Here is a 12,138-nt window from a genome sequence, read left to right on the forward strand (position 1 = left end):
ATTTGATTTAGTAACTTCAAATTGTCATGTGAATCATGTAGCATACAAAATTCATAAGGTATTCCATCGCATATCCATCTATGATAAGGGGCCATATTTTCAAATTGATCTAACCACATTAAGATATCCTCTGTAAGAGACCAAAAATTATCTTCAAAAGTACTCAGTGATGATCCAATGATTGATTTGCTCTTATCAAAGCGTAAATTTGTTGAGTTACTAGTAAAGACTATTAAAGCATGGTTAGTATTGCTCAGTTTAATCATTGATGTGTGCAAAGACTCCATTATTTATTTAGTATTGAATCATTAAACCTTCTTATTTTCCATATTATCATCCACACTTTAAATTCATCTTTTGTTTAGTAGACTTTTATACTTAGATAGTGAGGTTAGGGTGAGGATACAATTGAAGGTGAGAGTAAGAGGTAGTGTGAGATCTATGGCGATGTTTTTTTTTTTTCTAATGATTAGGGTGTTGTAAGTTTGTAACATTGTTGGGACAATGCCTAAGTTGATTTTCCTTCACTAAACAATGAGATTTAAAGAGAGGACATGTGAAAAAGTTGTTCAAATTTATTAGCTCTTAAAGTACTCCATGTGAATCAAAGAGAGGCCATGTGAAAAAAATTGTATGAATTTTCTAGCTCTGAAGTAGTCCATGTGGAGTCCACAATAATTTACATGCATTTTGTGTGCTCACGCATGCACATGCATGCATGCATGCACACACACACACACACTCTCTCTCTCTCTCTCTCTCTCTCTCTCTCTCTCTCTCTCTCTCTCTCTCTCTCTCTCTCTCTCTCTCTCTCTCTCTCTCTCTCTCTCTCTCTCTCTCTCTCTCTCTCTCTCTCTCTCTCTCAAGGGTGCCCCATGAGGGTAGAGCAAGAGATCCATTAGTTCATCCTTGGGAATTGAATATGGCTTCTCACATGGCACATGAATGCATGATTGGCCATTGTACATGTGGTTGGGTGAGATGGGTTTTTCTTTTTGAGAATCTGCATGATGTGAAGGTCCATTGAAGAGAATCCTTTCGAGGGTGTGTGTATGTGTGTGTTACACGTATAGTCGCTACTCACATTCAAAAGTAAAGGTGACTATAAATTTAGTAAGAAAGAAAAAAAGCATCACACCTATGAAACTTGACTTAGGGCTGTTACACACCGGTCCGCGGCCGCCCAAGAATACCTAATCCGGCCAATAAGAAGGCTGGATTTCTAAAAGAGGGCGCCCCCCTCTTACACACTGGGGGCGCCCGGCACGTCGCCTTCTCTGTGTCTTCAATGCTCCTCCCCGCCCCCTTTCTGCATTCCGCAGGGCGGGGGAGCTCCCCCGTCCTGTTCCGTCCTCACCTGGAGACGTCGATTGTGATTGGCTGCTCCTCCTCTGTTGGCCCCAAGGTGGGCTCCAGGACAGATTGGGCTCCAGGAACCATTCCCGTTGCACGTTTCCGTTGCAGCGCAGCCCGTTGTAGCAGCCCGTTTCTGTTGCTGCCGCCATGCTCATCAGAGCTCTGTTTTCTGCCCACATGAGTGGGCTCCAGGTAGGTGCACCCTATGGCCGTTGACACACAGGGAGCCATTGATACATAGGAGCTTCCCTGTGTTGCCCGTTTCACCACATGCATAAATGTACACATCGTGAAGGTTCATCTCTCTATGTTTTTCTAGATTCATCATCCCTCTCTTCGCATGAAAACGTTCACATCGTGAAGGTGGGAAGGCATATTTCATGATGATGCATCCAGCCAGGTCTCTCTCTCTTCCAGAAACCAGTTCAGGGTTTAATCATGGCCAATTGCTTGCATGTAATTTAATCAATTCAGGGTTTGATCATGGCCAATTTCTTGCATGTAATTTGTAGGCTTCGCAGGTGATTCGCAAGCTTCAACCGAGGGTTTTCTCATATCTCTGGCTCGGAGGCAAAGGTCTTTATCAGATCAGTACTTCACAACATTCACAGGTATGCTCTCTCTCTCTCTCTCTCTCTCTCTCTCTCTCTCTCTCTCTCTCTCTCTCTCTCTCTCTCTCTCTCTCTCTCTCTCTCTCTCTCTCTCTCTCTCTCTCTCTTTTTGATTGCCTTGGTAATGTTTTCACAGGTGATTCTATTGACCTTGACTGACCAGTTTGCAGCATTAACTTTAGGTGTGGTTTCTTCTCCAAAAAGGAAGAAGATATCATGCATTTGTTTTGGGAATGTACCCATTTTAGAATGACATTAGAAGAAGTTTGAGAAAGTCATGTTTACATTAAGGTTTCAGAATTTATTACCATATTGTTAGTAGGCAATTTTGGGGGGGGAGAGAGCTCATAATAGAGAAAGCATTGTACTTGTATGCTATGATAAGAGCATTAGTTATAAGGAGGGTATGATATATAAAAAATAAAACAAGGCACAAGAAATCTGTAGATTGTGTAAGTCGGATGTTGAAAATGCCTTTAACATATCCATTTAGTCTATAAGATAGCACTTAGGGCTTTTAAGAAAATATGAACTACCTTGAAGGCTGAAGACATCTTTACACACATAATGTTTTGTAACACTCGAGAAGTAGAACTTATGATTTGAACTTACATACCTTCAGCACTCAACCCATACTCAAACCACTAGGCTATAACCCCATTGGCTCTCTTGTCCTTGAGAACCACTAGGTTACAACCCCATTTACAATCTTAAGTGTAAAAGGGTATGGGCTTGAATGGGGTACACACTAGTTATCCATATGTAAAAGGGTATACTTTAAGTGCATGTGGCTCTCGGGTTAAGAGTATCTATATGAAGTCTCGAGTGATCGTCACTCGAGTCAATAGCCATCCTAGTATTTTAGTGGACTAGAGTTGAGCACTTTAGAGATGTTCACTTGAGCACATGACTTGATTGTGTTGTGGCTCCTCTTGTCTATGGTAGTACTCACACCTTACAAGAAAAATGTGCTCTCTTCTTGCCTTTTCCTTGATTGGTCTCTGTGTGCTCATAGTGATCAACATTAATTTCTTTTGGATTCTATGCCATTGCACCTAATGGGTGTAATTAAACTTTAAGTTAAATTACTCGAGCAGCAAATCTGATGGTGATTGTGCAAAGGTTGTGGTTATACGGACAAGTAGTGGTTGTATGGCCTTAATTATTCTTTATTGGAAGCAGTGACTGTTATTGGGGTGAAACATGATTCACTAGGTACTTGGGCTAAATTACTTGGCCTTAATTACGTTGCGATGAATCCTTTCTTAGTTCCGCTATATATGTTTGGCATCTATTACAGGTTGACAATGGCTAAAACTTCTTGTCTATACATACATCCCATCATTTTGTTTGAATCAATGTATATGTATAACATTTCCTTTTCTTTATTGTTCTTTAACCATATTGTTTGATATATGTTCATCGTTGCAACGAATCCTTTTTTAGTTCTGCTATATATGTTTGGCATCTATTATAGGTTGACAATGGCTAAAACATCTTGTCTATACATACATCCCATCATTTTGTTTGAATCAATGTATATGTATAACATTTCCTTTTCTTTATTGTTATTTAACCATATTGTTTGATATATGTTCATCATTGCAATGAATCCTTTCTTAGTTCCGCTATATATGTTTGGCATCTATTACAGGTTGACAATGGCTAAAACTTCTTGTCTATACATACATCCCATCATTTTGTTTGAATCAATGTATATGTATAACATTTCATTTTCTTTATTGAAATCAATTATTGAAATGTAAATAAAAAAAATGGAGTGCATTATGTAAAGAACAATAAACTTGTCTATACCTCACAATCAATTATTGAAATGTAAATTAAAAAAATGGAGTGCATTATGTAAAGAACAATAAACTTGTTTGTCCATTCACATAGTGTAAATGATGAATCAATTTTCATGCGTAAGGTGGACGATTGGAATGGATTCTCAAGAGAGCACTCCCATGGAGGAGCATCACCAGATCGTGTCTCAAATGAGCCAAGATGCAATATCCAATAATGACTTCATGTACTTTTCGAGCCAAAGTGTGGGTGTTCCAAACCACATGCCAAGCCACACCGCCATTGGCAATATCCCTGTAAATGTGTTTCCAAACCGCCCTCCTTTGATCAATCCCCGTCCTCCTCAATTCGTACCTTTCCAACGACCAAGACAATTAGGTATAGAGAGACCCACAATAGTACACAATAATGTAATTCTTCGTCCAGTTGCACATAGTCCTCAACATGGTCTCTCAGCACCACGACAACAAGAACCACAAGCAGTAAGTTCTTGTGATGCCAACCAAGACTCATGTGAAGAGGTTGACTTGGTTCAGGCTCAAGAACCAATGGTTCCATCTTCCGAGAATGCCACCAAACAACATCCACGACGAACATCATCGGAGTCTGATGCTCCTAAACCTCCTAAACCAAAGAGGGCGCGGAAAGGAAAGAATCAGAATGATGGTCTTGAGACACAAGATCATACAATAGCCACAAAAAAACCATTTGCGCAATGGAAGGATGCATGGACAGTACAACTCATTCACATCCGAGGATCCATGAGTGTGGAGTTCTCAAAGCCACTGAAGCAAGGAGTGGATATATGGTCCAAGGTTGCCACCCAGCTAGCATCGCTATTTCCAGAGTTTGACAAAGATGGTGAGGCATGCAGAAAACGTTGGGGACGCGTTTATGAGTCATACAGAAAGGATAAGGCCCACAATGCCATATCAGGCAATGATCGCAGAATCATTTGTCAGTGGTATGATATTGTGGATGAATATATGTGGAATCGTGCCAATGTTGTTAGCGATGCACATGCCTCATCTGTTGGTGGGTTGTCTTCGTCAGAAGACAACAATACATCAGTCTCCAATGATCAAGGTGACCACACCCAAGAAGACATTGGCTCCAATGAGCCTTCGAAGATCGTGCATGATCAAACAACCAACCAAGGAGCATGCAATAAAAAGGGTAGAAAGATAGAGGAGTCTCTCAATGACATGGCTAGCACCGCCCAATCAATGTTAGCCAACCAAAAATCAAACCTTGAGGAAAAAAAAACATTTGAAGAGCGCAAGCTCATTATCATGGATACACTTGCCTCCTCGGTATCTGGTCTATTAGATGTAATCAAAAGTCTTAAAAAGGAATGATGAATTCAACTGTAGATGAATTTGGAACTTTTTAAAAAACAAGTTTTTTATTCTGCCTTCACATCTCTCTTCAAGTGTCTCATAAGGTTTCGTCTAATCTTTTGACAAGTGAATGGACGACGAAAGTCTTTTGATAATGTGTGTCATCGGTGTTGTAGTCACTGTCATAGCAATGTTTCAACTTTTGTTGAGTGATTTGGATGACGGGGACGATGACAGCATGCTATTGCATACTTTGATGGAGTGCATGGCTCGAGGTTACATTGCACGTCGAGCCAGGATAGGTCAGCGAAGGCACGATCGACGGTCATGTTGGGCCTATCAAAGACCACAAACTTTTATGGAGCAGGGGCTTATGGGGAGTTATACAAACCGAATGTTTAAAAGCAGGTTACGAGTTAGCAGGAGTACATTTGAATATCTCGTCGCAAAATTAGCACCACAAATGCGACGCAAGAATATGAACTATAGAAGGGCAGTACCCGTGGAGAAGCGGGTCTGTGTGGCTCTGCATCGCTTGGCAAGCGGCTCAAGTTTGGGACTAATAGCCGATTTGTACAGAGTCTTAACTTTGTTTACGCAACTGGCTGTTTTGGACTTTTGCGATGCACTGGGTGCTTCTGGGTTGCATAGTATGTATGTAAATTCCCCACAACAAATGCAAAAATATACTGGTGCATTTCAAGCCCTTCGAGGCATACCATATGTTATTGGTGCATTAGATTGTAGTCATATACCCATAATTGCCCCAAGGGAGAACCACGAAGATTATTTTAATAGGAAGGGCTTCCACTCTATTATTCTACAGATAAGCGTGGCAGCCAATTGTGTTGTTTGGGAGACGTTGGCTGGGCAGGTTCTATGCACGATTGGAATGTTTTTCAACGTTTAGACCTAGGAAAACGATGCACAAACAAAGCTCTGGGACAATACTGTCTACTAGGCGATTGTGCTTATCCTGCACGCTTTTGGATGCTTCATCCTTTCAAGGGTAGTAAGGATGGGCTATCTCCGGAACGTTATTATTGGAATTACATACAATCAAGTACTCGTATGCCAGTTGAAAGGGCATTTGGCATCCTTAAAGCGCGATTTCTTATATTGTTAAAGAGATGTGACATGCTTTTACAAAATGTCCCAAAGATCGTGGCAGCATGCATTGTTCTACATAATATATGCATTGTGCATGGAGATGGTTTTGATGATGCATGGATACATGAAGTGACAGCAGAACTTGATAGAGAAAGTAATGCAGCTCATCAAGACATGGACCAGCAAAATAGTTTGAGGAATGGATTAGCAGAGGTTGCTATGCTAACTAACACAGGTACCACACAAGCAATACAAAGAGCTCAAGCAGCGGAGCCAACACAAGAGGCAATCCATCTTGGGGGGGCATCTCGAAGAGATAACATTGCTCGAGCCATGTATCAAGAGAGGGACAGCGCAAATGTGAGAACAATATTTGGTGATTCTGACTCTGCGAAGGAGATGGACGACGAAGACAATGGTGAGTAAACACAATCACATCCAAGTAAGTAATTTTCAGCCCATACTGTTAAGCACAATCACATCCAAGTAAGTAATTTTCAGCCATCTTTGCATGATTTTTTTAAGTTTTCTGTCATCCTTGCATCTACAGCGCAGGTGGAAAGGTGGAAAGAGGGGTGGTGTGCTAAAAAAATTTCCCTCTTTCCACCTTTCCGCAGAGAGCTCGGTAGAGCCATGCCTCAACAACATGGCGAAGGGGTTCAACTCCCCTGCTCTCTTGGAAGTGAGTGAGCTTCCAAAAGCATGAATAGTAGTCACCATAGAAACAAATATATTGGCGCAGAAAGCAACGACACAATAAGGTCATAATCTTGGAGTTCTTTGGTAGGAAAAACCTCAAATTCATGCTTTTAGTTTTATTGGTGACTTTTTTTAAAGGTTTATTAATCGATTTAAAGTGTTTAATCAAGTATTCTAAAAATAATTATTATGAGAATGATGATCAACATCCGTAGCATCCCTTCATTCACATATAATTCAGGAAGTGTACGCTGGTAAGTGGTGGCCGGTGTGTAAACTATTGTGGACGGAAGATGGACGGACACTTATTGATAACGAAAAGTGTCCACTGCCCAGTGTGTAAGCAGGTGGCGGACAAGTGACCACCCAAGTCAACTTTTCCTGTGCCCACAAACTGGGCACACTGTGCCCACAAACTGGGCACAGATTGGGCGGGCAATGGCGGTGTGTAACCACCCTTAGTTGATATGTAAAAGGTCTGTGAGTGACCCCACTCTCGTCGATTCAAGGATGACAAGATGACCTTGGAATTAGGGGGGAGAAAAGATAAACAATTTTTGTTCTTAAGCGGTACGTGTAAAAAACAACAAGAAACTGTACATTTCATGTAATGTGACCGCTCCATATCAAATTATTAATGTCCCTCCCTTCTTCCCCGCACTTCCCCTGCTGCAATGGCTCCAGCTGATGCAACCTTATCAGCCCTTTCCGCGCCTCTGGTGTCATCCCCAGACGAAACACACACTATCGATCAAGTCCTTGAGAAATGGGCTGGCCAATTCGGGCCAGCCCAACAGCTCCACTTCACCCTCTCAAGCCTTGCATGGGCTCTGCACGCCCTTCTAACCCTTGCCATGGTGTTTGCAGACAGCACCCCACAGTGGGCTTGCATCACTTCCACCACCACTCCATATCCTAGTCATGGTGGGTCTTCTGTAGAAGCAATGGATACATCAGAGAGGCCTGTAATTTTTAATAATAGCAGCTCATCCTGCAACATCAGCTCTTCCATATGCGCCATGGATGCATCAGCCTGGATGTGGGTTGGAGGCACAAGCCAATCTACAGTGTCTGAGTGGGGGCTTGTCTGTGGTAAAGAGTATATGATCAGCTTGGTGCAGAGTGTCTACTTTCTTGGGGCGCTACTGGGTAAGCAAACATCAAACTCCCCTGTTCTTGCTATAATTGTTATATCGCCTTTGCATCTGGAAATGAGAACTACCCCCCACGCTTTCATCATCCAAAGTGAACACATACTTGTGCATCATTACACAAATAGCCTCAATGAGAACTACACACCACGCGCATGTCGTCCAAATACCTCTGCATCATTCCACAAATAGTCTCCCACAATCCACCTGAGTGTCTCATTTCATGCAGACGTCTGCGCGAGAGTATCCTTGGCACAATCCACCTGAGTGTCATGAATTCCAAAAGATGTTGGGTATCTTTTCCTTCATGGTTTTGGACTTGGGCCCAATATCAGTACTATGTGCAATAGGCAAGTGTGTAACTTGAAACTTTTGATGACATTGCAAACAAGCCCATGCACACCTGTACTGCTGCTTGACTAAACTTGTATTGTAATTAGCTGCAAACATCACCTCACGCTGTTTTAACAGTACACATGCCTTGAGATGAAACACAATCAATAGGCAAACAGAAGTCCTAGATTGGCCACGACCATTTGTTGTACAAAAGATTCCACCAACCAGGCTGACAATTTTCGTGTACCTGGATCTTATTACCTCAATCCGGACGACACATTTTTGTGCTTTGGTAATTAACCATCAAAGATTAAATTGTATCTATCATAGTCACCTGAGTGAAATCTGTCTACAGAATGCATAGACTAGGGAACATCATCTATTGACCATTGCAAGAAATTTTTTTGAGTGTTAGCCAGGATAAGTGTTCATGAATCTGCAAACACGTGTTCACCAGGATTTCTGTAAATGAGATCCTTAATAGAGTAAGGTGAAACTTCTCCTCCAATACTTCATTTCAATGATCACAAATGGAACTTCACTAATACAGGAGCTGGAGTATATGGCAGCCTTTCTGATTCCTTTCTTGGCAGAAAAGGAGTGCTCATCCTTACCTGCTGCCTGAGTCCTATATGCAGCCTTTTGACTGCCTTTTCCCCAAACTACTGGGCATATTTCCTTCTAAGGAGTGCAACAGGGTTCAACTGTGGTGGTATGGGGCTATCTTGCTTTGTGTTAGCAACTGAAAACATTGGACCTGCAAAGAGAGGGCCTGTCGCTATGTCAGCATTTTACTTCTTCTCAGGTGGAATCTTAATGCTTTCAGCCTTCGCATATTTCATGCGCCCCTGGAGACACCTCTACCTTTTGATCTCCATACCCTGCTTTCTGTACTGCATTCTGGCATTGCCCTTCTTAACCGAGTCACCTCGCTGGTATCTTTCAAGAGGCAGGGCTGATGATGCAATGGCTATCATGAATCAAATAGCAAAAAGGAATGGGAGAAGCATTCCCGCAGGCATCAAGCTAGACAAAGAACAAGAGGACTCTAGCAACCAAACCATAACTGAATGGAATATCCAGAGTTCAGCTAGAAGCCAGGATCACGACTACGATCCACCTGAGAGTATATGTGTTGTGACTGACTGTCTGAACAACACTGGAAAAAACAATCATGTTCAAATTCGATGTCCTTTAAGGAATCCATCAAATCAAGCTCATGATCCTCAATCTCAAAATGATCATCCAGACCTGCAAACACTTGCACAGCTTCAGGCTCCTAAGCCTGAAAACTCAACCCTTTGTTGCATGGAGAGCGCTGGCGATGCTCCAAGCCATTACATTCCACCTTTCAATGATCAACCTCATCCAGTATCCCAAAATGCTCAAAATCAAACTGCACACCAGAACATCAGGACTGAGGAACAAATTGAGCACCTCCCAATCTCCAAGATACAGCCTGCTGAAAATCAAATCGCACACCAAAACATCAGGACTGAGGAGCAAATTCAGCATCTTCCGATTTCCAAGACACAGCCACCTGCAAGCAATGCGACGATCTTCGACATATTCAAGAATCCCAGCACGAGAACAAGGATGCTGATCATGATGTGCATCTGGCTAGATGTCCAAATCACCTACTATGGGATAAATTTAAGCGCGTCCAGGATAGGAAGCAATCTGTACCTGAACATTGTGCTGAATGCGACAGCGGAGCTTCCCGCGCTAGCAATTTCTGCAATTTTGCTCAAGCCGGTGGGGCGGAAGGTGATGCTAGTGAGCGTGATGCTGATGACAGGAACAGCCTGCACGGCTGGGGCATTGATGTGGGATGCTGGGGCGAATGGAAGGCTGGCATGTGGCCTGGCGGGCATATTCGGGGTAGCGGTGGCATACAATCTGATCTACATATACACGGCGGAGCTGTTCCCGACCGAGGTGAGGAATGCGGCGATGGGGGTGGCGAGCCAGGCTGCGCAGGTGGGGGCTATCATGTCTCCGGCCACAGCTCTGTTGGGGGAGGTGCAGCCATGGCTCCCATTTGGGCTGTTGGGGGGGGTGTCCCTCATGGGGGCTGTGCTCGCCCTGCAGCTCCCTGAGACCCGCAACGCCCCCATGTACGAAACCCTCCATGGCATGGAGAAGGCGCAGCTGGCTTAGTAGCACCTCCATCGACAGCATCAACCTCAGTCGATGTTTTTTTAAAACCATTCCAACGGATTTTCGGAAAAGCTTCAATTCAAAATTTTTGGAGGCATTCTAGATTCGAATTACATGTCTTTACTATTTTTAAATTAAATTTTCAAGGAATTTTCAGCTCTTTTTTATTTTCAAGGTCTTTGTTGAAAAATTTGCATCACGTAGACCACGATGGAAGTGATCAATCAAGAAGATGGCATCTTCGGTCTCCTCATGAGCAACTTTGAAGTTATATAAGCATGTAGGCATGAGAGCGGAATATAGAGGTTGAAAGTGTTGCATCAATTACACGCAACTTACTACATTCTACAAGGACAATCAAAGCTAGGTTGCTATTGCGAGTGTCAACAAACTAAAGGTGCCTATCATGTAATGGAGGCCTTCAAATGTAGTATGCAAGTGGATGGTTACCTTGTGATAGATGGTTGCTACTCTAGCTCTACATCTTGTTCATGTGTCACAAATGTGAAAAGTAGCAACCTAAGAGGAAGTAGGACATTCTATGTACTTGTTGGATATAGGACAAGTCATGAGTCTTCACCATTTTATGCTTCCAATCAATTTTATATAGTAGATGGTTTGTATGCTTATGTTGTAGGATTTGTCAGTTCATGTTCTTATGATCTTTTGAGGTAGGGTGCAAGAATATTTATCCAAAGCTTGTTGTTGGTGCTTACACCGGCAAATGTGGGTGCATAAGACCATATTCCTATAAATTTTGGTGCCTTGTGAGGTCACTTTCCAAGTTCTATTTCATTTATTATTGGTGTTTATGTTGGTAAATCTAAGTACTTTAGGTGAGTTGAGTTGATCCAAGAACTGCGATTCAGGTCAATCCTAGTGGGTTTGACCATAACATTTCTGTCACGATGTGGACTCAAGAAAACACAAGGGATTAACCCCATGTCATTCTAAGGAGTGCTAGGCAGTGCTGCTTAGAATTGTCTTTTGATGAGCCACAAACATCGTGCCCTAAAAGCAGTCTTAGGTGGCACATCACATGTGGTATCACAACATCCAAATGATTCCATTCCAAGCATTGTATAGGCAAGTTTTAAAGGAGGAAAAAATAATATTAAAGCATTTGAAAAAAAAAATTAACTTACCTTACCCATGAGCACCACCACTAGATCACTGCCATCCATCTCCCCTCCATGTCGACACAATCATCATCATCATCATGACAACAAGAAAACGAAGCTTCCTTCTCTCCTTCTGCAACAGTTGTAGTGACCATGTAGGCTATGACAACCATTTGGTGGCTTTGAGAGGTAGGAAGAGAGGGGGTACCTCCCCCCTTGACTATAAAAAGGCTAGACAAATAGGCCTTGAGAGTGTATGATTGGAACACTGATATGTTGCTTCTTCATAGGAAAATTGTAGCCCTAATGCTAGCCTTGGAAGAATAGAGGAAGAGAAGATAAGCAAAGAGGGAGATAGATTAGAGAAGATAGAGATAAAGAAGATGAGAGGTAGAGAGGGAGGATATAAGAGATAGAGAGAGAGAAGATAAGAGAAGATAAGAGAAGA

General features: G+C 42.4%; 1 protein-coding gene across 1 annotated transcript; it reads left to right on the forward strand.

Moving 5' to 3' along the window:
• The first annotated feature begins 7,564 nt into the window (after window positions 1-7,564).
• Window positions 7,565-11,110, forward strand: LOC148034788 (organic cation/carnitine transporter 4-like). Its single transcript, XM_087679759.1, has 2 exons — window positions 7,565-8,071; window positions 8,960-11,110. The coding sequence occupies exons 1-2, from the start codon at window positions 7,597-7,599 to the stop codon at window positions 10,567-10,569; spliced, it is 2,085 nt and encodes a 694-aa protein (XP_087535885.1). The 5' UTR covers window positions 7,565-7,596; the 3' UTR covers window positions 10,570-11,110.
• Window positions 11,111-12,138: the final 1,028 nt, after the last annotated feature.

This window comes from Lygodium microphyllum, chromosome 6 (assembly GCF_053477565.2).
Source record: "Lygodium microphyllum isolate KBCC chromosome 6, Lygodium_microphyllum_v1.1.10, whole genome shotgun sequence".
NCBI lineage: Eukaryota > Viridiplantae > Streptophyta > Polypodiopsida > Schizaeales > Lygodiaceae > Lygodium > Lygodium microphyllum.

Bases quoted from the DNA above. Each gene is read 5' to 3' on its own strand.
- LOC148034788 (XM_087679759.1), top strand. From the start codon at position 7,597: ATGGCTCCAGCTGATGCAACCTTATCAGCCCTTTCCGCGCCTCTGGTG. The intron at 8,072-8,959 runs GTAAGCAAACAT...TCACTAATACAG, and splicing joins CTTTCTTGGGGCGCTACTGG to GAGCTGGAGTATATGGCAGC.